The following is a 21,342-nucleotide window of genomic DNA, read 5'->3' as shown; positions in this document are numbered from 1 at the left end:
CCGATGTCACATAAATTTTGATACACAGGATATATTCGTCTGCACTGTCTCAAAAGAAGAATTCAAATTCAACAAAAACTATAGTAACTTATTATTGTATTTTCTTTTTCACACATGTTGTTTGTACTTCCAACTAGCCCTCAGGCAAGTTTTCAATAAACATTGCAAAACATTATGCGTTTTAATCAGCAAGTGAGAATAAGTAGTTCTATCAATAACACAGGACTGCAAAATGTCGTCACCCAAGTAATATCTTTGCCCTTCTCCTGTTGCCAGATCCTCCGGAGTCCAGAACCAACTGTAAGGGTCAGCAGTAATGTCTTCACCGTCCAACCACCGGACCGAGTACAGCTGGTCAGACGACAGGGGTAGCGTGACGTTCCAACCATACTGTCCTTTGATTGGCTGATCTTGGCGCCAAAGATACAGGCGGATCGGAACCCAGTTCAAATCAGGCGTGACAATCACGTGGATGGAATTTTCCTCGTCAGTGACATTGAAGCTGTGTACCTGTTGAACAGTAGTAAGCAATGCGTAGAATAAGTTGATCAGACAGCAGTTGTATGTCTCCTTTTGCTTTAGCTTACTTTCTTTGATAATGTACAAGCAATTAGCCTCAGGGCATGATTTTGCAAATAAAGATCGAATTGAAAAAAGTGTAATGCGTGTACTCACAGACATGGCACCTGTTCCAGCCCGCCCAGTTCTGCCCCGTTCCGTCTGTACTTGTACTGCGCCCTTTCTCTCCACAACCACCTCCACGGGACTTTCCAGGTTGGACACCGCCAGCTCGCCCCTGTCGTTCTTGTATTTCAGGGCGCCAACAGACGACTGGATCCTGTCAGAGTCGCTAGAGTACTCATATGGGTTCAAGGTCGTTTGATAAGTCTGTAGATTGAAAGAGGACACAAGCTGAGACAAATCTAGACCACAGAATGGCTGTCACTTGCAACACATATTCAAACCTCTCCAATGAAAAGACTTGAAAACCAATTTAGAAGAGATGAATTTAGCATCATCAGATATGCTTATGTTGGAGTCACAATTTTAAACCGGGGCCTTGCCGGGCCAGAACGAAGAAAAAAACATTGTCTTTTCTATTATACTTTTCCTTCCCGCCAACCTCCCGGCCGGTCCCCGGCTTGGAAATGTAACTCCAGCATAACCAAGGAATATTTTGGCGACGCCTAAGGGACTGATTCATTTTTTCAAGATGTATTATACTGAGCATATATAGTCTACCATACCTCTGAATCAACCGGATCTCGACACGTGTTCTCCCCAAATAGGATTGACGCGTTTGGTGTCCGAAACCACCCGCCGTTTTCTTCTGTAGTCGTGACGATTTGTGAACTCATCTGGTCGCACGTCTGTTTCCGGAGAGACAGCTCAAAGTTGTCCTGTTGGAGGAGGGTTGGCTTCTCGTTCGGCCTCTTGCGGCTGAGGACGACGTCATTCATCGTGTTCAAGGCTCCGAATACGTTGCTCGTTGCGGCTTGGGTCTACAATGGCACGCGCATGGAAAATCAAAGATTATGTGATATGGTTAAAATGCTCATAACTTATGGGCCAATGAGTTGTCACCATCAACTGTGATTATTCCTTCCGGTTGCATGACAATGTTATACTTATATATAATAATTGACCCTATGTTTTATCTTAACACGAGCTCTGAAAATGTTTGTAATGAATCCGCAATTCAGCCTGTGGGCTGCAAGTGATTTGCATTTTAATAAACCATTCATCATCATCATCATCTGAAACTTTCTCAGATGTCTCCCTATCAGTCTACCTGCATTGCCTTAAACAAATATCCTCTTCTCAATACAAGTTTAGCAAAAACTTGTCTCACCTGTTGAAGCCTTTCCGTCTTGGTCCTGCCAGTAAGCCTGCTCTTTGCCTCTTGAGATGAGTATGAAGATGCTCTCATGACATTCACAAGGGCTGATAGATAGCGACACAACAACATCACAAATCATAAACCTAACCATAGACGTTTTTAAAACCTGTCAAAGAGCCTATCTTGACCTGGTAATTACGATGTCATACCAGTAGCTTGTGTACCACAAAAAATAGCTTGAATACATATACACTCTGTGAATACAAGAACTTGAAACTTTTTTTGTTACCTGAGGTTAGAAAGACGGACGATTCCTCCGCTTCTTCAATCCCCAGCTCCTCTTCAGGTTGATTCTGTATGATCCCTACCAGATCCACCAAGCTCGCAGCGGCGGTCACCTATTGAACAACCGTGCCAATATCACATGAAATTAACTTGGCAATTCAACACCTTCGACCTTTTCGCATGCCATTTTCGTAAGACAGCAGTTTTCTTAGTGTGTTTGGGGGTCAAATTTGACTCAAATTTAACTCAATTTAGACACAACATGTCCTAACCTGTGAATCAGTCGACACCTCCTCCTGTACCACCGTGGCCTGACTAAGCGCATTGGCGAGGATGTTGACCGAAGACACGCTCTGTACCTTGAACTCTGACAGGGAAGAGATGATAGAAGAGCGGACCTGTAAGGGTAGAAGATTCATTTGTTCATTGCGATCGCAGTTTTTGCACGCATGCAAGATATAGATAATAATTACATGTAACGCTTTATGCAGTATGGTTTATCTGGTCATGGTATGTACTGTAGGCAGATCATATGTAATGCTTATTTCACGTAGAAATATATGAATGGATAGATAGATAGATACTTAGATAGATAGAAGTTTGACCCAGTTTTGACGTCAAACTTAGGAAAATGTTCACTAGATAAATAGGTAGATAAGCAAATATCTAATAAACCTGCGTGGCGTTTTGTTTGTCCTGGTCTGTAGCATTTGTAGCCTCGACATTCAGAACGGAGTTGACGCTGTTGGAGATCTGTACTGCCGCCTGGAAATTCCCACCCTGCACCAGTTTACCCAGAGTGCTGTTCGCTCCAATCGTAAGCTGAGTGGCGACACTTGATGTCTCCTCTACAGGAAGCGGAAATACCTGGGGAAAAGATTCAGCCGTTTCAACTATGTCCTTGAAATTGTCATGAAAGTTTGTGTAGGTAGTCACATGTTTAAAGTTGAAACTTTCGTTCAAACACAAGAGATTGTTCTCACCTAGAGCTTTCCATCAGTCAACCCGGCCTTCTTTAATACACAGAGTCAATGAGAAGCCAAGTGACTTCTTTCAAAATCATTAGAAATGTCAAAATAGAATCGCTGATGATGTCATACCTTCACCACAAGACTGACCGAAGCCTGAGCCCCAAGAACATCTGTCGCCCTCACCACGATGGTGACGTTGAAGTCACGTGATGGAAGACCGACCGGGAAAGGTATTGGCGGGGTGGACGGCACCTGGTGACGTCATAAAGTTTTTTTTAATATTTCACCGTTACTCCACTTTGATTAAAATTTTATTCAATTCGTATAGAAATGTAAGTGTGGTCTAAATCTGGGCAGACTGCTCCCGAACTTTGGCAATTTTGGTTGGTTGGTGGTCGGGGGAAGGTTCGGAACATGCGAAGGTGGCTTAAGTCAAAAGTCTCATGAACACAAAGTAAGATTATAAAGGCCATGAACACACCAGTCCACTGTAGAACAAAGACAACTCATCATCCCCCGCGGTAGAGTTGATGGCTACCAGTCTCTGTCCTCCTGTGCTGTAGAAGAACGCGAACGTCATGGGAAGGTCGCTGTCTGCAAATCCTGGTCAGGGAATAAGTTCAAAAGAGTTATCCAAAACAATACCAAAACAATTCGCTGTCTCATACTGACCCTGGCTAATTTAGGTGAGTAAGAAAAGTGTTCAAACGATAATTTTGTTCAAAGGATAACTTCAGTTTGTCTTTTTCTTCAGCTGCCAGCAATATGCATCAACTAGTAATATATAAGTAGCTTGGAGAGGTATACCTGTACATTGTACGGAAAACTCATCAACCATCGCGACACCGGTCTCCGGACTAGCTGAACAAGTCCCCACCGTGGGCGGAGTGTTTGGTTCAAACCGGTACTCGGCAAACCCTGAAACACCCTCTGCTCTTACCACGTCTACTCTCAAGACATAGGCTCCGGGTTTCTAAGAGAACAACATAATATATAGTGAATTTCGAGACTGGAATCAGAGATATACAACCTTTTATAAACGATGGATTAATGATAGCCTTATATGGTCGTCCGTTATATGGTCGTCCGTTTGTACGTAGATGTAGTGTAGCACATCTTTAAGTTGGAGTGTTTATACGACTATCTCATGTGAAACTGCATTTAGCCTACATGGGCATGGATGTACAAAATAAATATTATCATTGTCAATTTCGCAACATTATGGTATAGTCGTTAAAAAGGGGGATATGGCCGGTTAGCAATAATTTCTGTAAGAAAGACGAAATCTTACTGTAAAGATATCGGCTTGCACAACGAGATCCGGCAAAAGGTTCCCAGTGGTTGTGTCCGTTTCCCAGTTGAAGATCGACCGTCTGTAGTCAGAGGGCGCTTTTTGTAAGGTCCAGTTGTAGTACAGCTGCTCACCCTGCAGACAGTTGTCACACACAGCCTGCAGGGCCAGCCGCTCTGACGGGTTCATGCGGTTGTTGCAGTTGCTGTTGCACCTGGTGAGGATACAAAATGCCTTTTATTCAAAACCTTTGCTAGTTCAGCGCGTGATAATAAACTTCGAGGTTAAAAGTTTTGTTGTTGCCATTGTTGTTGACTGCAATTACCGTGGCCATGTAAAGACACATTAATTTTGTTTTCCTACATTGTGAATATGTCATCGACCTCCATCAACTATGTCTATAATAATCTTACTTCGAACGGTAACTTTAAAGTATGTTTCCAGTAATCACAAGTGGTTGCCGATGACATATCTATATTCATTCTTAATATAATAACATGATTATCGCAAAAAGCTTGTAAAAAGTACCAGCAACTATTGCAATTAACGGCAATGGCAAGGCTTTTTCATGTTTGTTTGTTTGTTTGTTTGTTTATTTCGAACCCCATTAGTGCTTAAAAGCACTATTCTTCCTGGGGTCAATAAAATAAAACATAGATAACAAATAAACAAAGGTATAAATAACTTAAATAACTAAATAGAACATAATGTCTAACTGATCATAATTCCAAACAAAAGATAAATATAACAAATTTATCAGCCATTTAAATAACTGAAAGGTAGCAGCAGAGACAAAATAACTTATACAAAATCAAATAAAACATTCTATACAATAAGAGATCAGGCTTAGCTTATGCTTGTTACCACCATAGGCTCAGTGGTGAGGATTTGCTTTGAGTCATTTGCCTTGTCAAATACAATCTCTAATCCTACCTCAGAGAAATAGTGGGGTCCTCAACTCCTAGATGAATGGCTTGTACGTACACCCCGGAAACCCGTCCGGAGAAGCTCACATCTACTGTAAATATGATGGTGTCGTTTGGTCTGAATACCCCGGATGGGATGACGTAGGCAGCTTTGGTGCTGACGTTGAGAAACACCTCGTCACAAGGTGACACTGGAAGACAGGTTTTCTAGTAAATGTTTGTTTGCTGTATTAGGTGGGGGTTTCCTCTGGTCTTCTTCAGTAGACTGACTCAGTTTATTGTTTATTGTGGTTTATTATGGAACGACTCTCATTTAGCTACCCATCTATGGGTGACAGCTATTCTTCCAGGAGAGGGTGAAGTACATACGAACATAACAATACATCAACATACAATCACTGGACTGGACTGGACAAAGACTGGAAGACCAGAGTGTTGTAACTAACAACACACATGACAACACTTTCGTACATTGCTACATGTGTGCATCTAAATATCGTGCGTTGTGTTGTGTTGTTACCTTGTCCGATTCTGCAGGTCCAGCTGAAGTTGAATAACCTTGAGTCCTTGACGATACTGTCCGGATCGTATGACACAGCAGCGTCCAACGTCATGTCCGATCCAAAACTGACACTTCTCGCCGACCCTCCTGCAATCCGTGCCTCTATCGGAGAGGAGATGATCCTCACCCACCGTTCCAGACTCCTGTTCAGTCTAAGTCCTGACTCCTTCTCCAGTACTGTAACCACGACCTTCAGCATGTTCAGCCCCAAAGGAAGAAAGTTTTTAGGAATTGCAATTTCATGCGCGGACGTCTTCAGCTTTCCTGTGGTGTTGAGCTGTTGGATATCGCTTCCCTCCACGCTCCAAACTGTCCACGCGAAGGAAACTGTATATTCAACATTACAGTCAATGTTTGTCTCGGTTCGGAGGAAGAACCCGACCCTTCGTAAGATGGTTACGGCAGAGGCAGGTATGTCTGCCCCACCTTGTACGGTAAAGTCCGGGTAACACTGGGCACATCTGTAGGAACCTTCGGTGTTGAAGCACAGTTCGTCCCGCGAACACTTGTGCGAAGCATCGCCGCATTCGTCTATATCTGTATAGTTCACAAAACAACATGTACATAGTATAAATATACTATCACACAGTTATGCTTATCTGAAACTAAGCGATTTTATTACTTATTCATACTAGCATGGGAAAGTGATGAAAATGGCATTTGTTGACAATTATCATAAAACAATATCAAATACCATTTTCTGCAAGGGATGTTGGGATAGGTACATTTCGAATTCCACCACTGAATGAGGTAGTAGGTGAGAGACAAAACAAGACAAAGAAGCCCACCTTGACACTCCACTGTGCCGTCACCGCTGTAGCCATTGCGGCAAGTGCACTGCAGTTCTCCTTCTGACCGCTGCACACAGACGGCGTGATTTGCACATACTACTCCCGAACATAGCCCACCTTCAGCTGTGGGGAAACATGCAGCAGCGTTTATCTCTGTTATTGACGTACGTATTCACTTCATCAAGCTTAAGATTAATCACATCAAAAGCGTACCCCATTATGTTTCCAATGGTTTGCACGTCATGTAGATTACTGCGATTTGTATATGTGTATGTTAGGCAAGCTTTTACCAACAGATACCATTAAACGGTACAAAACTGTCAATAAAATGAGAGTATCATGTTCAAACATTGCCAGACATATTTTACCAAGTGAACTTAGGCATCTCTATACTTATTGATATACATGTACGTGTATCCACGTATACGGAATGTACTTACCATTTCTATATTGACCTGTTCGTTTTAAAAAGCCGGTTAGAAGTCACCACAAAACAACAAGATTTTTATCTTGTAATGGTAACCAACAGCATTATGAAGCATTATTATGTATGGTGGAGAAAGTAACGTTATACAACAATGTCACCAAGTTATATCACGCATAGGTAAGTATGCATATGAAAGCGTGTGTGTTAAGATGAAAACGCAGACTTTATACTGATGAATAGTTAAACGCAGAAGTTATATTGATGACTAGCTCCAGCACACAAACACACACCCCATGGTCCAGCTGACCCACACGGTTGCATTGTAAATCAATAGCCACTGCATAAAAAGATGTTCACTGGTGGATGAAAGTGGACAAACCTTCTATGTATTACAAGGAGGTGGAAAACATACAGTTGAACCAGAAGTTGTAAGAAGACACGGAAGGTTGCAATAGCTGTTGTAATGTGAGTTGATGACTTCAAACCTGTATGCAAGCAGTGAGTTCAAGAATAGGCCCCTTCCCAAATACCGGCGCCATTTTGAATCTGCTCTCGCGAGAGCACAATCTGTTGCGAGCGCGCGTGGTCTTGAGTAGGAGCGGTAAGAGCGTCACCAGGCGTCAGCAGTGCACACCGCACGTTGATGACGTTGGGTGCCAGCGCAGCACTCACCAATTGTTAATATCGTCGCTGCCACATTAGTTTCAAAAACCTCAACACCTTTGTTGTCACGTTGTATGCTAATCTTACCCCCTCCCGGCCACAGTTCGCTGACGGTATAGCCTGCCACGACTAGAAGGGAGTCTGCAACTGCCGAAGCCATGTTTGCGTGCACAGCAGTCTCGTTTGGACGAGCCCCGATGAACTGAACACTGAAAATCACCACAACGGACCCCGGACTGTGGAGGACGTAAGCAAAGCATATGACCTATAAGCACTGACCGCGCATGCATAATAACATTTATCTGATTCATCTGATTCATATTCTCATTGGCACAATTTTGTTGAAAAGTTCTTTGCTACTGATGATCACGCTTTAAGGAAAATGAAGTAAGTACATGTAGATGTACACTGCCAGCTATTATAATTATGTACCATGTCAACCAACACACCTGATGTCATGTACTATAACACTGTGGAATGCTGCATCGACCGCAAAGATTCTGGATACCTGAAACATCGTAGAAATGCGAAAAAAATAGGCTTCCTTTTCTCCTCAAAGCAAATTTCACCGAGAAAGGACAACATGTATTTGCAAAGAGGGGGGTCAAATGTAGCACCTCTAAAAAGGCAATTAATGAAAGCACGACAAGAATTGTATTGGTGACCTCCAATTCTAGAATGGCATCCCAGTGACTTACTGCCTGAGTCGTATCATTCACCAGTTCTTGGTAGGCCATTGAAGCAGGATGTCTATACCCCTCGTTCCACGGGATCTCAACAACGGCGGTAAACCGAACGGAGAAGATTGTGTCTGGGTGATGTACAACAATGGGCGATTCAAGCAATAAAAATCAATATGGTAATGTCAACGATTGGTGTTAGAAAGATGGCAGAATTTTAAAACGGAAATTTTCTGACAGAGAGACTGCTGACCACCATAGAACAGATACACGGCCTTCACCATAATACTCACCGAGCAGTTGGACGCAAGCCAACCTTGAGTATATACCTAAAGAGAAGTCTCAGGAATAGGTCATTGCCATGAAGAATCTTTGAGACCTTCTACATCAGAAGACCACACACTTCAACCTCCACCGCTATGTCAATAATCACCATCGATATCAGCACAGAGAAAGCCCTTAGATTCTACCGTAACACGGTATGTCTTTGATGTTTTAATGTCACTGCAATCATAGAGACATGATAGATAGACAAAGGACTTATAAGAGACATCAACCAAAGATTAGAGACACCACACATTCTCAACCAAAAACGCCAAAGAAAAACCCTTGGATGACGCCACACCAAAAAGGTGAAGTTCACACAAAGGGATTCACCGTTGCAGTTGTTTTAGTACAACGCTGTGAAAATTAATGATTTGAACTTGAGGAATGAAAGCCAAGCGCTCAAAAAATAATTCTAGCTTGCCTGATAACGTTGAGTAGAAGCGGAATTGTCCGAGGATCCCTTCCGACGTGGCAAATCCTACAAACCGTACATCTATGGGAGACGGGTCCGTCCATTCCACCAACGGGGAGGTCTGATTGTCCTTACCCACTCTCACAGTCCCTTTGATAAACCGCACCCAGAACCTTCTGAACTGTCCCTCAGGCAGTATACCGGGGGTGAGTTTCACCGCAATATGGTCTTCTGAATCAGTCCGCCGAAGGGTAGTGAGCAGGTTGTTCCACCCGCCGATGATTATTTCGTACATCGTGCCTGTGGAGTTGTTGACCGGAGACAGGGCTAGTCGCACGTCTGATCTGACATTTGCTTCGACAGCAAAGGAGATGGCAGGAACCGACTCCAACTCCCATCGGAATGTCGACGAGTTTGTCGTCACGTTGTACACAGTGTCCTCTGGAAGTTCTGCTTTGGGAAATATTCATGTGTTCTACAGAAACTGGAGGTTGCTTAAAATGTCCTTGTAGGCATTTCACATTGTAAATATTGTAATTGAAGATGTTGGATAACTGATGCTCAGGGTACATTTCCAAACCGGGGCCCGGCCGGGCTGTTTCAGTGATCGAAATTAATTCAAACAAAGCATATCAACATAGCACTCTTGATTAGGTTTTTTTTTCTTTTTGTCTGTTGTCGTTTATCATACCTTTTGTTCCGGGAAACTGCCCGGCCAGGCCCTGGACTGGGACTTGTGCCCTAAGCACAGACATTTTGTCCAATGTCACATGTCACACTTCTTCAGGTTTGAAAAATTTACTAATTGAATGATATGATGGCATGATGCATATGTATATGTATATGTATATGTATATGTATATGTATATGTATATGTAGATATATGGGGGGGGGACCTATCGCTGTTCCTGTCAAATGGACGGAAGCAGTTGACAACACAAAGCTCGTTCTAAAATGACGATTCTGGTGATCCAGCCCCTATAACCTCATGATATTCATTTCTACGATATATAGGACTAACCTGTAGTAGGTGCCGGGACCGGTGGAGCTGCAAGGAAAGAGTATGGAGATTCTATCAACTTAAGTTCAGGATTCCCAATCGTGACAGGATTCATGACTCTAAATTCCAAAACAGATTTACACCCACTATAGAACAGCTATGGTAGCGAAAGTTATATAACACCTACAAACTACAAGCACACATTGGAACACTGAGTGAGATATGAAACTAATTAGCTTTACTGTGGGGTAGGAATGAGGAACACCGGCAGAGCTAGAAACTATTAGTTACCCCGGGATAGCTCGTTTAAAAAGTTACCCTTCCAACTGCGTGCCTCGCCAACAAGACCACCACACAACCATCGCCACTGTGTGCCTCTCCAACAAGACCACTACACAATTGCAACACCACTCAAGTAAGGCTACACAATCACACATTGCGACTGGTAGATGTTATCATAGCCAGCAACGAGAGCTTACTTAGCTGTATTTGGCAGATATAGTTAACGGTCTGATGACATCGTCGATCATTCCATGAATAAAGTTTTGTGAAGTGAACACAGTGTTCATTTCCACCCATGTTGTTTGGCTCTTCTGGCCCCCAGTTGCCAAAATCTTTTTCTAAGTCATAGACGCTACCGTCCTCCCATCGCCATTGCCCCTCGGTTTCTTGATACTCCAGGCCGAACCATGTGAGATTGGGTTGCATCAGACTCATCAGGAAAGTGTTTGTTGCATTGTCCTTAGGCATGGCTAGCAGCCCGCCCTGGGCCGCGCATGCTGCACGTGCTTCGGAGAACGTCCTGGGCTCTTCGAACACTTGGAAACACGAATCTTTGAACTGAATATAGTTTTCCGGGCAGCCTTTGGACAAAGTATGGAGGTGTTGGAAGTTAGCAGAAGTGATTAGCGCATGCTAGGAGGTACGTTGGAAATGATACCCAAGTCGCTCAATAAAACATCATTAATGCAATTAAGATCAGCCACTGTGTGTCCTTTGCACTGCACGAAATGCTATCTTTAAGCCCATCTTAAAGCATCGTAAAGACACACGCTAGAATGAAGTGTAACCTTTTTTCGTGTGTCTTTAAGGTTTGCTCTGATGATGTGTGATGCGTGATATGTCAGTTCTATGCCATGTCACTAGACGCGAATCATTGATTTTGTTCGTGATCATACAAGCAGATTCTTTTTCATGCAATTTCTATCACCAACATTCACAACTTACCTGGCAATATTTTGATTTGCGTCCATCGGATAGCCATACGTGATTATGGTGGACATGGAAGTCCCGGGTGGTGCATATGACATGAACATTTATAAAACATAACGCTAAAAAACCAGGTTCTGGTGAGGACATACCTTTTTCACAGATGACTCCCCATGTATTACTGCATTTATCGTCCCGCCACTGGTTGGGGTACGGGTTAGTCTCGGGTGTGAGGACGGCGCAGTGCTGTAGCCTGTTGACGTTATTTGGTTGATTGGGAAACCAACGCGTCAAGTTTCCTAGTGGAGTACCGTCTTCCCACACAAAGTCGCCTTCAACATCTATATCGTTCAGTCCGATCCAAAGATTAATGTTGGTGTGAAAGTGGTTTCTAAGCTCCACTATAAAGTCGTGAGTTGCTTGGTCTTTTGGCATCGCCAGTTTCGCGCCTTCGGCGTCGCATAGGGCTCTGGCCTCGGTGTAATTTACGAATGTAGATTGTAGGAACTTGTAGGAACTAGATCCGTGCTTCGTCCAGTCTTCCATGTTTCCTGGGCAATGAAACGAGACAGATTTGCGCTAAAGGAATATCTCTTGATTCTGATCAACAATGCATACTGAGGTAACATACCAAGAATGTGAAAATCAAACAACTGGTTGATAACTATTATAGACGTAAAAACAAGAGTCCCATGACCTCTTACCTTCGCCAAATGATGTTAACCCTTCCGGTGCACGATCTATACATTTTACTCATTGATTTCGCAAATGAGATCCTCATTTGCATGGATTAGTTGATCATATTCTTCACCCAATGACAGCCTTATCTTAACAAAAAGGCTATTCTAGCACTTCCTTATAAATTATGCAAATGAGGTCATGATTTGAATAGATTATGTTAATTGATGTTCACTTTTACTTAACTTCCAAATGTGGAATGTATGAAATTCCCAGCAGTTACTATTATGAAATTATAGCAATTTTCCATTAATTATGAAAGTCCCGGCAGAAAGATCAAGGAGGCAGTCCACATCCACTTGAACGTGCAGCGATGAATCGTAACGAAGGTTGGGAGCTGCCCAAGTCCTACTTACATCTGCTTCGTAGGAAAGCGGGGAGGCCTAGTCTTGTGTTCTCGCGAGACTACGTCACTCTGTGATCAAGACGTACAGTAGACATCGAAAATTTGGACGTAGGTGTTTTTCTGCCTTTCAAAACAGTCACTGATTGAAGAATATTCTACTAATTGTTGATCTATACGTGGCTGATAAACCTCCTCAACGTAAACATAACCGAAGGTAAAAATATTCGTATGACATACGGTCCCGGCAGCAGAATCGTACTTCGTAGTCCAAACACGTGTGGTCCGGCTGGTCCACCTTCCTACAGACGAAGCCAGCTGTGGCGTCATAGTACGCGAAGTTCTCTCCCGTGGACCATGCGTCCTGCCCCGTACCAACCACGCGGGCATCGATCTTCGTGGGCGTGTCGCAAACCTGTCCCGGTAGGTTCCTGCGGATGTTATGCAGCGACTCCCAGTCTCCGGTGGTCCCAGGATTGTCAACGTTGAGCCATTTAGTCCAACTATCGCACTTAACTGGGGGTTACAAATAAGTTTTACTCTTAACGACCACGATTATTTATTTATCTATTTATTCCTAAGGCTTAAGATAAAGCCAAACTGCCTAACAACTATAGTAGCACGGGGCTATTATTATTTTAGGGTGAATCTTCAGGTTTATACGAAATTAGAGTCTGATTTGTGGTTGTATTTTAAAGACACCAAGAAGCTGGAGCTAATCATTTTCCAAATTATCCAAATCTAATCATTTCTAGGTCTCATCAAGACCTACTCACCTACCAAGTTTCATGACAATGCATATTAAGCTTCTTGAGTTATGATTCACAGACAAACAGACAAACGGACAAACAGACAGAGAAACGGACAGACGGCAAACGCTACTGAAAACATAACCTTCTTGGCGAAGGTAATTAAATACAGACCTGGCTTACGGTAGTCGACACAACCTTCACAGTCACAGTGATCTGTAGTGTATCCACAGTAGTTGTACGGAGAGCAGCATGGCCTATCACTGTCAGGGTTGCACTCAGCGGTACTCCCGTCTTCAACAGTGTAACCGTCTCCACAACGGGAATCGTCGCGCCATTTCAGAACTTTCAGAGTAGAAAAATAGAAAAACAGTAAAACAAAACACAAGAGTTTTACAACCTGAGAAAAACAACAGTAAAAAATGAAGATAAAGTTTAAGCATGGTGAATCATAAAAGATTCACATTGATTATGCTGTGACTGCTAGGATTACGTCAGCTTGGAAATGCTTAATGCGGCATGAACTTCCACCAATCCTCACAAACAGCTTCATACCTCTCTCACATGTACATTCACGACCTTTCCTCGACCCCCGAACACTGCTGATATACTCCCTCATGGCTGGCTGGTGTTCTGTTGACTTACAGTCGAACACTGGTACCAGCCAACCAAATCCCGAATGTTTTAAAAATTTTGAAACATATCGCTGGCGCAGCCGAATGCTAGTAGCAACCAAATTCGCCGAACAGCCATGGTGGGGGCGTTAGGCTAGTATTCGGGGGCCAAATTCCTGATATGACAGGAGCTTTAGAAACGTACCTTTACTTCCGTACACCTCTACCTCGCACAGCGTCAACACCCGACTGCTGCCGGGAAGCAGCACCCCGACATACCGCCCGGTCAGGCCGCCGCATGCGACCGTCAGGTTAGGGGCACTGTGGTCTCCTCCACACGAGGGGTTCAACGTGACCGCCGTGGAGTTGCCGACGTGGACTCGGAAAGGGTTGAGTCTCCATGAGCAGCAGCCTTCTCGATTGAAGATGACGACTCTCTCAATGCTGTGTGAGCTTCCCAGGTCGACGTACCACCAGGCATTGTTGTCTGCGGCGGTGTGGCTACAGGAATGGTCACGATCGTAATATCCTGATCTGTCTCCATTTACTGCCTTGTCAGGTGTGCCTTCTTGGTAGCGTGTACTGGATTGCCAGGCAGGGCGCCCTCTGGCGATGTTTACAGAACTTTCATGCACTAGAATAGAATGTTTAATGTTGTTAGATTGTTTAAATTCTCAATGAAATTCGATTCAAAATGGAACTCCTATCACTGTGCCATATCCCCTACCACCAAAAATGAAATAGAACTGTAGCAGTTATGCTTTTGACTGATTCTAAACTAGTTCCTCAATCTTATAGCAGCTAAGCGCAAGGTCTTCCAACGTCTGTGATTACCACACGGTTTCTGGGATATAATAAGAATGCATATATAGCCATAGACATTACCATACAAATTCCAATAACCATAAGACCAACCTGTTATTGGGGTAGGCGTTGGAGTCGGAGTTGGTGTTGTTGCTGTAAAGGTATAAAGAGAGAGTCATAAACCTCGTATAATGTGTATTTGGTACTGTAACAACAGCTTATTGGAAGATTATCGCAAACATATGCATTCAACAGACAGTTGTGGCGAGCTAACTTTGTATGCTCCACCTCTACGGAGGATGAATGATGATGATGATGATGATGATGCATTCTTAAAATGTCTTGAAAAAATCGAAGGCATCTTTTATTGCTTGCGGTTCCCATTTTCTTAAACGTAAACTTTTAAAACTAGATCTTTTAAAAACACAGGCAAAACAACATTTCATAATGTGATATTGTCAAATAAGATTATTTATTGATGTTAATTATTAATTATCAAATGTGTCAAATTTACTTTAATGGCGTTTTAACAAAACTTCTTGTTTCATGCCTCAGCATACTGCTCACCTCGTACTTCACATGTGAACCCAAGCTGGTCTGTGCAGCTCCTGTCATTCCAAGTCCGTCTCCAATACTGGACGCAATTTTCAAGACTTCCACCGTTCGGCTCGCCTGGATACCAGTCCGTGAACCCTGTCGATGTCAGGCTGGTCCCGTCCTCCCACAGAAACTGCCCCTCGGTGACCTCGTCGCTTAACCCGAACCATTTGTGGTCCGATGACAGAGTTTTCACGAAGCTGCTAATCTCAGAGTCCTTGACCATTGCCAGGCTTCCACTGTTGTCTATGCAGACTTGTCTGGCTTGGCTGTATGTCACCGTGTCGGTGAAAACTTTGTAACATTTTCCACTGAACAGTGACCAGCCTGCGGGACACTCTGGAGCAGAAAATAAGTTGATGCATCATTGTATGGACTATTTGCAATTGACTGTCAGTTGTTCAATTTCGTTTCTAATGAGAGCAAGTCAGATTGATGTAAAATTCTGTAATATTGTGAAGCGTATTTAGAGAATAAGAAGAGAAATAAAGACGGGTGTTCTAATTCTCACCTGTGCCAGGTACAGTCGTCGCCGCTGTTGTTGATGGCGTCGTTGTTGTTGCTGTAGAAACAGAATTTTCAGCCGGAAATTAGGCGGGAAATACAAGTGGACACGAAAGATATGTATAAGAAAGGTATAAAAATATTTTGATGATAGCATCAGTTCACCTGCGTATTACTAAGTAGTTAAGAATACAAGTATGGAGGTTGTTAGCTAAAGGCCTGCGAGTCCACGATTTTTCAACCTGGAAAGGGTATGCAGTCATATCCGCAAACGAGCAACTGTAAACGTGTACTTTCAACTGTTATGTACCCCTCTGTTACAGCTGGCAAAACGAGGAGATGTGCATGCGATCCTGAAATGAAGATGATAAAAAGGGTCTTAGTAATGTTTGATTATGGATGCTAAGCGCCGTTATCATTGATATTAATACCGCGGTGATGTTGGTTTCAGGCATGCGGTCAGAATGACAAGATAAAGCCTGTAGCAGACAACAGGTGACCTACAGACGAAAAAGTTCTTGTTTCCGAGCGAAACAGCTGTGGAGCAGCTGAGAATCCCATTGTTATTATGGCAGGCACTGAGGGTCTGCCTACGCTCCAAACAGAGGTTGATGAAGAGGATTGTATTGTTTCCATCATATGCTTCGGGGACATAGAAAAGTCACAATCTTCTCCACCAACCTCTGCTTGGAATGTAGGTCTGCGAGATCGAATCGCGATTATGATGATGATGATGATGGAAGCTTTGGTTAGGTTAGATCGTGCCTCGTGTGGCTTGATCATCACCAACCTGATACGGCAGGGCGGTCATACATGTTCCCGGCTGCCGCATACCCTTTCTCCACATCCAGGCAAAGTTTGTTTTTCAAAAAACACTCTGAATAGACGTTGTACTGAAACGACAGACATGTCAACACGGCACAGCAAGCGTCTGCGCAGAACTGGAGTGAAACACCGGGATGCCTGGCTATGTCTGACCCTGAACAATCGCTTTGGGGGACGTGGTGGAACGTCGGTAGACCACACGGTTCTGCTCCGGAAATGCTCCTGCGACTCTTATGCTTCGGAGAGTAGATCGCGTGTTCTAACTCTCCGCCTAGTATGTGTAACACAATCGTGGCAACATCTGTGAATACTTTCATCAAAATTGTAATTCAATGGTTATAAGGTGTAGTGGGGAGGATGCGGTTCCAAATATGACTAACGATGATGAGGGGGATACATATGCTTAGTCATATTTGGGACCGCATCCTTCACACAGAAGCGACACCTAGCTGCAGTGGGAGGTAGATGCAGTCAGTATCATCCTGGGGAAGGCAGCAGAAGGGCTACTGAAACGTGGGCAAGTGAATAATCTGGGTTCTTGAAAAGTACATTTTTTTTACATATCAATGATTATTCTGATTTTTACACAAACATTTCTATCTAGTAAAACAATGTAAACTGTACTCAAATAGATTAAAGAAGACAAAGAAAGAAAACTCACCAACAGTACTCGGAGATGTTGTCGTTGCTACTGCATCTATTGGCAACAAACAAATAGAATGGTTTCATATGAATAAATCAGTAAACATGGATGTGCTATGTTTTATTACTTTAAAGCGGGGCTTTCATTTTACATTTTATGACCACGTATGTAATATACTATGCACTTCTTGCTACAGATAACAATATTAATGATGCTAACTAATACAAAATACTAACACATTGAGAATACTAACATCTTGAGCTGCGATACGTGTTATATGATTTGTGGTAAAATGAAACCAGTGATATATGATGATTTGACTAATGCACAAAATACTGCATACTATGGAGGGATGACTGAGCCTGGTTTCGGAGCGTCAGTAAAGAAATCAAGGCCAACTATGTACCACGTCGTTTCAAGGTAGTTCCTTTTAAGGTCATGTATTTTGGGATCACTTGTAAATGTATCAGACCATATTACTAACATGTTAGTAAGATGCCAGTTACCATCTTCATGCACAGTTCGTTACTTTACCAGTGATAGACATAGATAGGGATAGTGTGATAGACATAGAGCACGTCAGATTTCGCAACTGTGTTCCAACATTGATTAATTGAACAAGAGAGCAGAGATTCATTTTGTGTTTTAGTCACCTTTAAGTTGACAGACCTCCGGGAAGTATTTTTGAATGTACTTGGGGTGTGGCGGGGATTAGGTGATGTAATTTAATCGAGTGTTACACCACTTCTAGAATCCTTCCACATGCGCGTGCTGAGTCATCTTCAGAGTCATCAATCAACCGTCAAAATCACCTCCCACCCAACTGAAGCAATTTGGACAGAGACAACCCAACGTCTCAGCCTCCAAAAACAGTACCTCCGTACCCAGAAGTAACATCTAAATTTGTAAACTCAGCCTTCGATAAACCAGACCCTAACTAATCATACAAGTACGAACAATACAATATGATGCAATGCAATACAGTATATACAATTAACGAAGAAGTCGAAAGTACCTGTCCTGTGTATACATTTCCGTATCAAAATTGCATACGTCACGTTTTAAGGTCTACATACATCACGCATTTTGAGTCAATATGTCACGTTTGCCAGGTCAACGTTACGTATGGCAAAACGCACCGATATGTACATGTGGCTGCATGACATCATACTCTATCATTTCCGTGTCACAATGACTAGGAGTTCTTTAAAAACTTTGTTCTGCTACCTAAAGTGATGTCGTCATCAATTTACGTTGTCCACGGTTTGGCATGAACATAAAGTGATGTCGTCATCAGTTTACATTGTCCGTGGTTTGACATGAACGTAAAGTGATGTCGTCATCAGTTTACATTGTCCGTGGTTTGACATGAACGTAAAGTGATGTCGTCATCAGTTTACGTTGTTCAGGGTTTGGCATGAACGTAAAGTGATGTCGTCATCAGTTTACGTTGTTCAGGGTTTGACATGAACGTAAAGTGATGTCGTCATCAGTTTACGTTGTCCACGGTTTGGCATGAACGTAAAGTGATGTCGTCATCAGTTTACGTTGTTCAGGGTTTGGCATGAACGTAAAGTGATGTCGTCATCAGTTTACGTTGTCCACGGTTTGGCATGAACGTAAAGTGATGTCGTCATCAGTTTACGTTGTTCGCGGTTTGGCATGAACGTAAAGTGATGTCGTCATCAGTTTACGTTGTTCACGGTTTGGCATGAACGTAAAGTGATGTCGTCATCAGTTTACGTTGTGCATGACTGGCATGTAAATCATAGATATTTATTTGGGGGCATCTGAGTAACTGTCACCTGAAAACCGAACCGGTACAACTTGTGTATTTCCTGTCAGTTCCTTACATATTCAGATCAATATTCAGGGAGAAAAAATACAACATAGTTGCCCAATGCTTACAAATTCTGAACTTCTCTACTCTCCAAGCAGACAGTGCCAGTTTCTAGCAGAGGTTGGTGGGGAAGATTAGTACAAACCTTAAGGTAACAATTTACCCCACCTCCGCATTCTCGCGTCGCTCCCCGAAAAAATATTAAAACGCCACTGCTTCACAAGTTTTTTTTTTATTCATCAAAACATCAAAACATAACAAGGACGGTGTGGCGCTGCACTCAGGTTTATAGCGTATATCAACAGCGCCACACAATAAAATACAATTAACGTATAAATACACAAAGTTGACATATTAGTGCGCCAAAGTCCCACCACCCAAAAACATTAATGATACCAATGTTAACAAAGTTATTAAATGATTATTGAACAGGAGTGGCTTCATAAGTCTGCAGTTACAGTTGCACCAATTTTCATTAGTATTTTAGTTCAAAATCAATATTGCATACATTAGAAAAAACAGTATAAAGTACTGTGCAGATTGACTTTTATGGCAGCACCTTTCCTTGGTGCTGAAAGGCTTGTCTAAGACACATTCAAGGGTCTTAATACCTGTGCAGGTCCTGTAAAGCTGTAAAGAACATCATATATCAATGAACACGTACTACTTACTGCATTGATACTCAGCCCTGCTGGCCTGTCCGAAGACTCTAATGTTAGTGGTATCCCAGTCAATCACGTTGCCATGGTAACTACAGTCCGCTGCTATTTCGGCAGGAGACAGCACGCGGTCCCAGAGGTTGACTCCCGACAGCTCTCCGGTGAAGGCCTGGTCAGCATCGAATCCTCCCCCGACTACGTCTTGGTCCTGTCCGAGGATCCATGCTCCTCCTTTGCGCACTCTTCCTCCCACGTTAAACCCGGAGCCTGAAGCCGTCAGCACGCCGTCAGCGTAGAGCTGCCAGGCCCCATCACTGCTGCTCCAGGTGGTGCATATTGCGTGCCACTTACCATCCCATACGGGTGGGTCGGCCATTTTGTTGCCACGGTTTTGTACTAGTATGCATAACTGAATACGACAAAAAAGGACATGAGCTGATTTATAAACCAAAATTTATATTTCATTATATTTCATTATATACCACGGTATGGATAAAACATATCTGTTTTCTCCCATGTCCATCTCCGCTTGCCACTTCGTTAAATGCATTCTTTTTTTTCATTCTTTTATCCACATGACCTGGAATTTCGTATGAAAGTGAACAAATTCCACTAGCTTTTCTTCTCATTTTTTTTTCATGCAGGCCTTTTAATTTTTTTTTCCTTTTTTTGATATTTGTCTTCCATTCTAGTCACAATTTCATTTTTCACGACTTGAGATATAAAATCCTTGTGCTTGATGACTTTGGATACAAAAGGGAAGTCATAATATCTCTGTCTAAACTATCAGGACACACTTGCAACTAAGCAAGCAACAAAATAGGATGCTTTAGACAACAGAAGCCTAATATCGAAAGCGATTCTATACTTACTTTAAATTCACGATTACCAAAAAAGAGCTCGTTGTTGTTTTCTGCCACTGCGTAGCTGACCAAGCTGATTACATTGCTGGAATCCATGTTGGAGCGCATGTGCACACAGAGGGTAAAGCTTGTTAAGTCCTCAGACAATGTGGCCTCCATCCTGGCATAGTCATCAGTGCCTCTTGGACCGGGGAAGATGATCTTCTGTGACACTGAGTCGCCTGGTTGAAGACATGTGTGACAATGTGGGTTGGTAGTCACCAAGAAATTTACATCTTAAGATCACAATCTACAAAATTCAAGAGTACAGTCTGTGCCGATTGACATCCATGGCAGTATCTTTCAGTGTTGCTGAAATAGGAAAGGTGCAGAAAAGAAAATACCTGAAAACGAGAAAGCCAGGTCATTTACTCGGGAGGAAATACACCATATTTCACTCCATCTCCCTACCCATTTACTGATTCCATATCAACATCTTGCAGAAATGGACATTCCAAAACTTACATTTACTCAAAATATAATACCACCCGGATTTTCAATTTTCTTACTTTGACCTCACCTGCGGGAATGGACCATCACCCAAAATGCCCCCATACAAAATGGACACTTCCAAGTTCCCCCTACCCAGTCTCTAAAAAGTCAAAATTTACACAATTGAAAGTGGCACTTTCCAAAAGCGTGAATTAAGTGGCCATGTATGCCATGTGTTCGGGAGCAGATTTAGGCCACGCCTACCTTTCGATATGAATGGAATCGAATTTGAGTTAAATTTGACTGAC

General features: G+C 42.8%; 1 protein-coding gene across 1 annotated transcript in view; it reads right to left on the bottom strand.

The window, feature by feature from the left end:
• The window catches only part of LOC109481972, a 58,866-nt gene that overhangs the window by 31,410 nt on the left and 6,114 nt on the right, over window positions 1–21,342 (bottom strand). Inside the window, exons 9-34 of the mRNA XM_019784585.1 lie at window positions 16,524–16,829; window positions 15,741–15,791; window positions 15,200–15,568; window positions 14,744–14,785; window positions 14,034–14,462; window positions 13,389–13,559; window positions 11,537–11,935; window positions 10,655–11,038; window positions 10,197–10,223; window positions 9,311–9,628; window positions 8,455–8,567; window positions 8,206–8,264; window positions 7,844–7,992; window positions 5,834–6,412; window positions 5,321–5,504; window positions 4,388–4,601; window positions 3,904–4,069; window positions 3,578–3,699; window positions 3,226–3,348; window positions 2,801–2,992; window positions 2,398–2,523; window positions 2,130–2,238; window positions 1,853–1,944; window positions 1,248–1,502; window positions 676–888; window positions 243–510 (exon numbers count right to left, since the gene is read on the bottom strand). Of these exons, the coding sequence (XP_019640144.1) occupies window positions 243–510; window positions 676–888; window positions 1,248–1,502; window positions 1,853–1,944; window positions 2,130–2,238; window positions 2,398–2,523; window positions 2,801–2,992; window positions 3,226–3,348; window positions 3,578–3,699; window positions 3,904–4,069; window positions 4,388–4,601; window positions 5,321–5,504; window positions 5,834–6,412; window positions 7,844–7,992; window positions 8,206–8,264; window positions 8,455–8,567; window positions 9,311–9,628; window positions 10,197–10,223; window positions 10,655–11,038; window positions 11,537–11,935; window positions 13,389–13,559; window positions 14,034–14,462; window positions 14,744–14,785; window positions 15,200–15,568; window positions 15,741–15,791; window positions 16,524–16,829 (5,460 nt within the window). The remainder of the gene's footprint in view (window positions 1–242; window positions 511–675; window positions 889–1,247; window positions 1,503–1,852; window positions 1,945–2,129; window positions 2,239–2,397; window positions 2,524–2,800; window positions 2,993–3,225; window positions 3,349–3,577; window positions 3,700–3,903; window positions 4,070–4,387; window positions 4,602–5,320; window positions 5,505–5,833; window positions 6,413–7,843; window positions 7,993–8,205; window positions 8,265–8,454; window positions 8,568–9,310; window positions 9,629–10,196; window positions 10,224–10,654; window positions 11,039–11,536; window positions 11,936–13,388; window positions 13,560–14,033; window positions 14,463–14,743; window positions 14,786–15,199; window positions 15,569–15,740; window positions 15,792–16,523; window positions 16,830–21,342) is intronic.

The sequence above is a fragment of the Branchiostoma belcheri genome, unplaced genomic scaffold (assembly GCF_001625305.1).
Source record: "Branchiostoma belcheri isolate BF01 breed outbred unplaced genomic scaffold, Haploidv18h27 scaffold59, whole genome shotgun sequence".
Classification (NCBI taxonomy): domain Eukaryota; kingdom Metazoa; phylum Chordata; class Leptocardii; order Amphioxiformes; family Branchiostomatidae; genus Branchiostoma; species Branchiostoma belcheri.
Note: the sequence above shows the minus strand (reverse complement) of the source record. Positions and strands in the feature narration are given on the sequence as shown.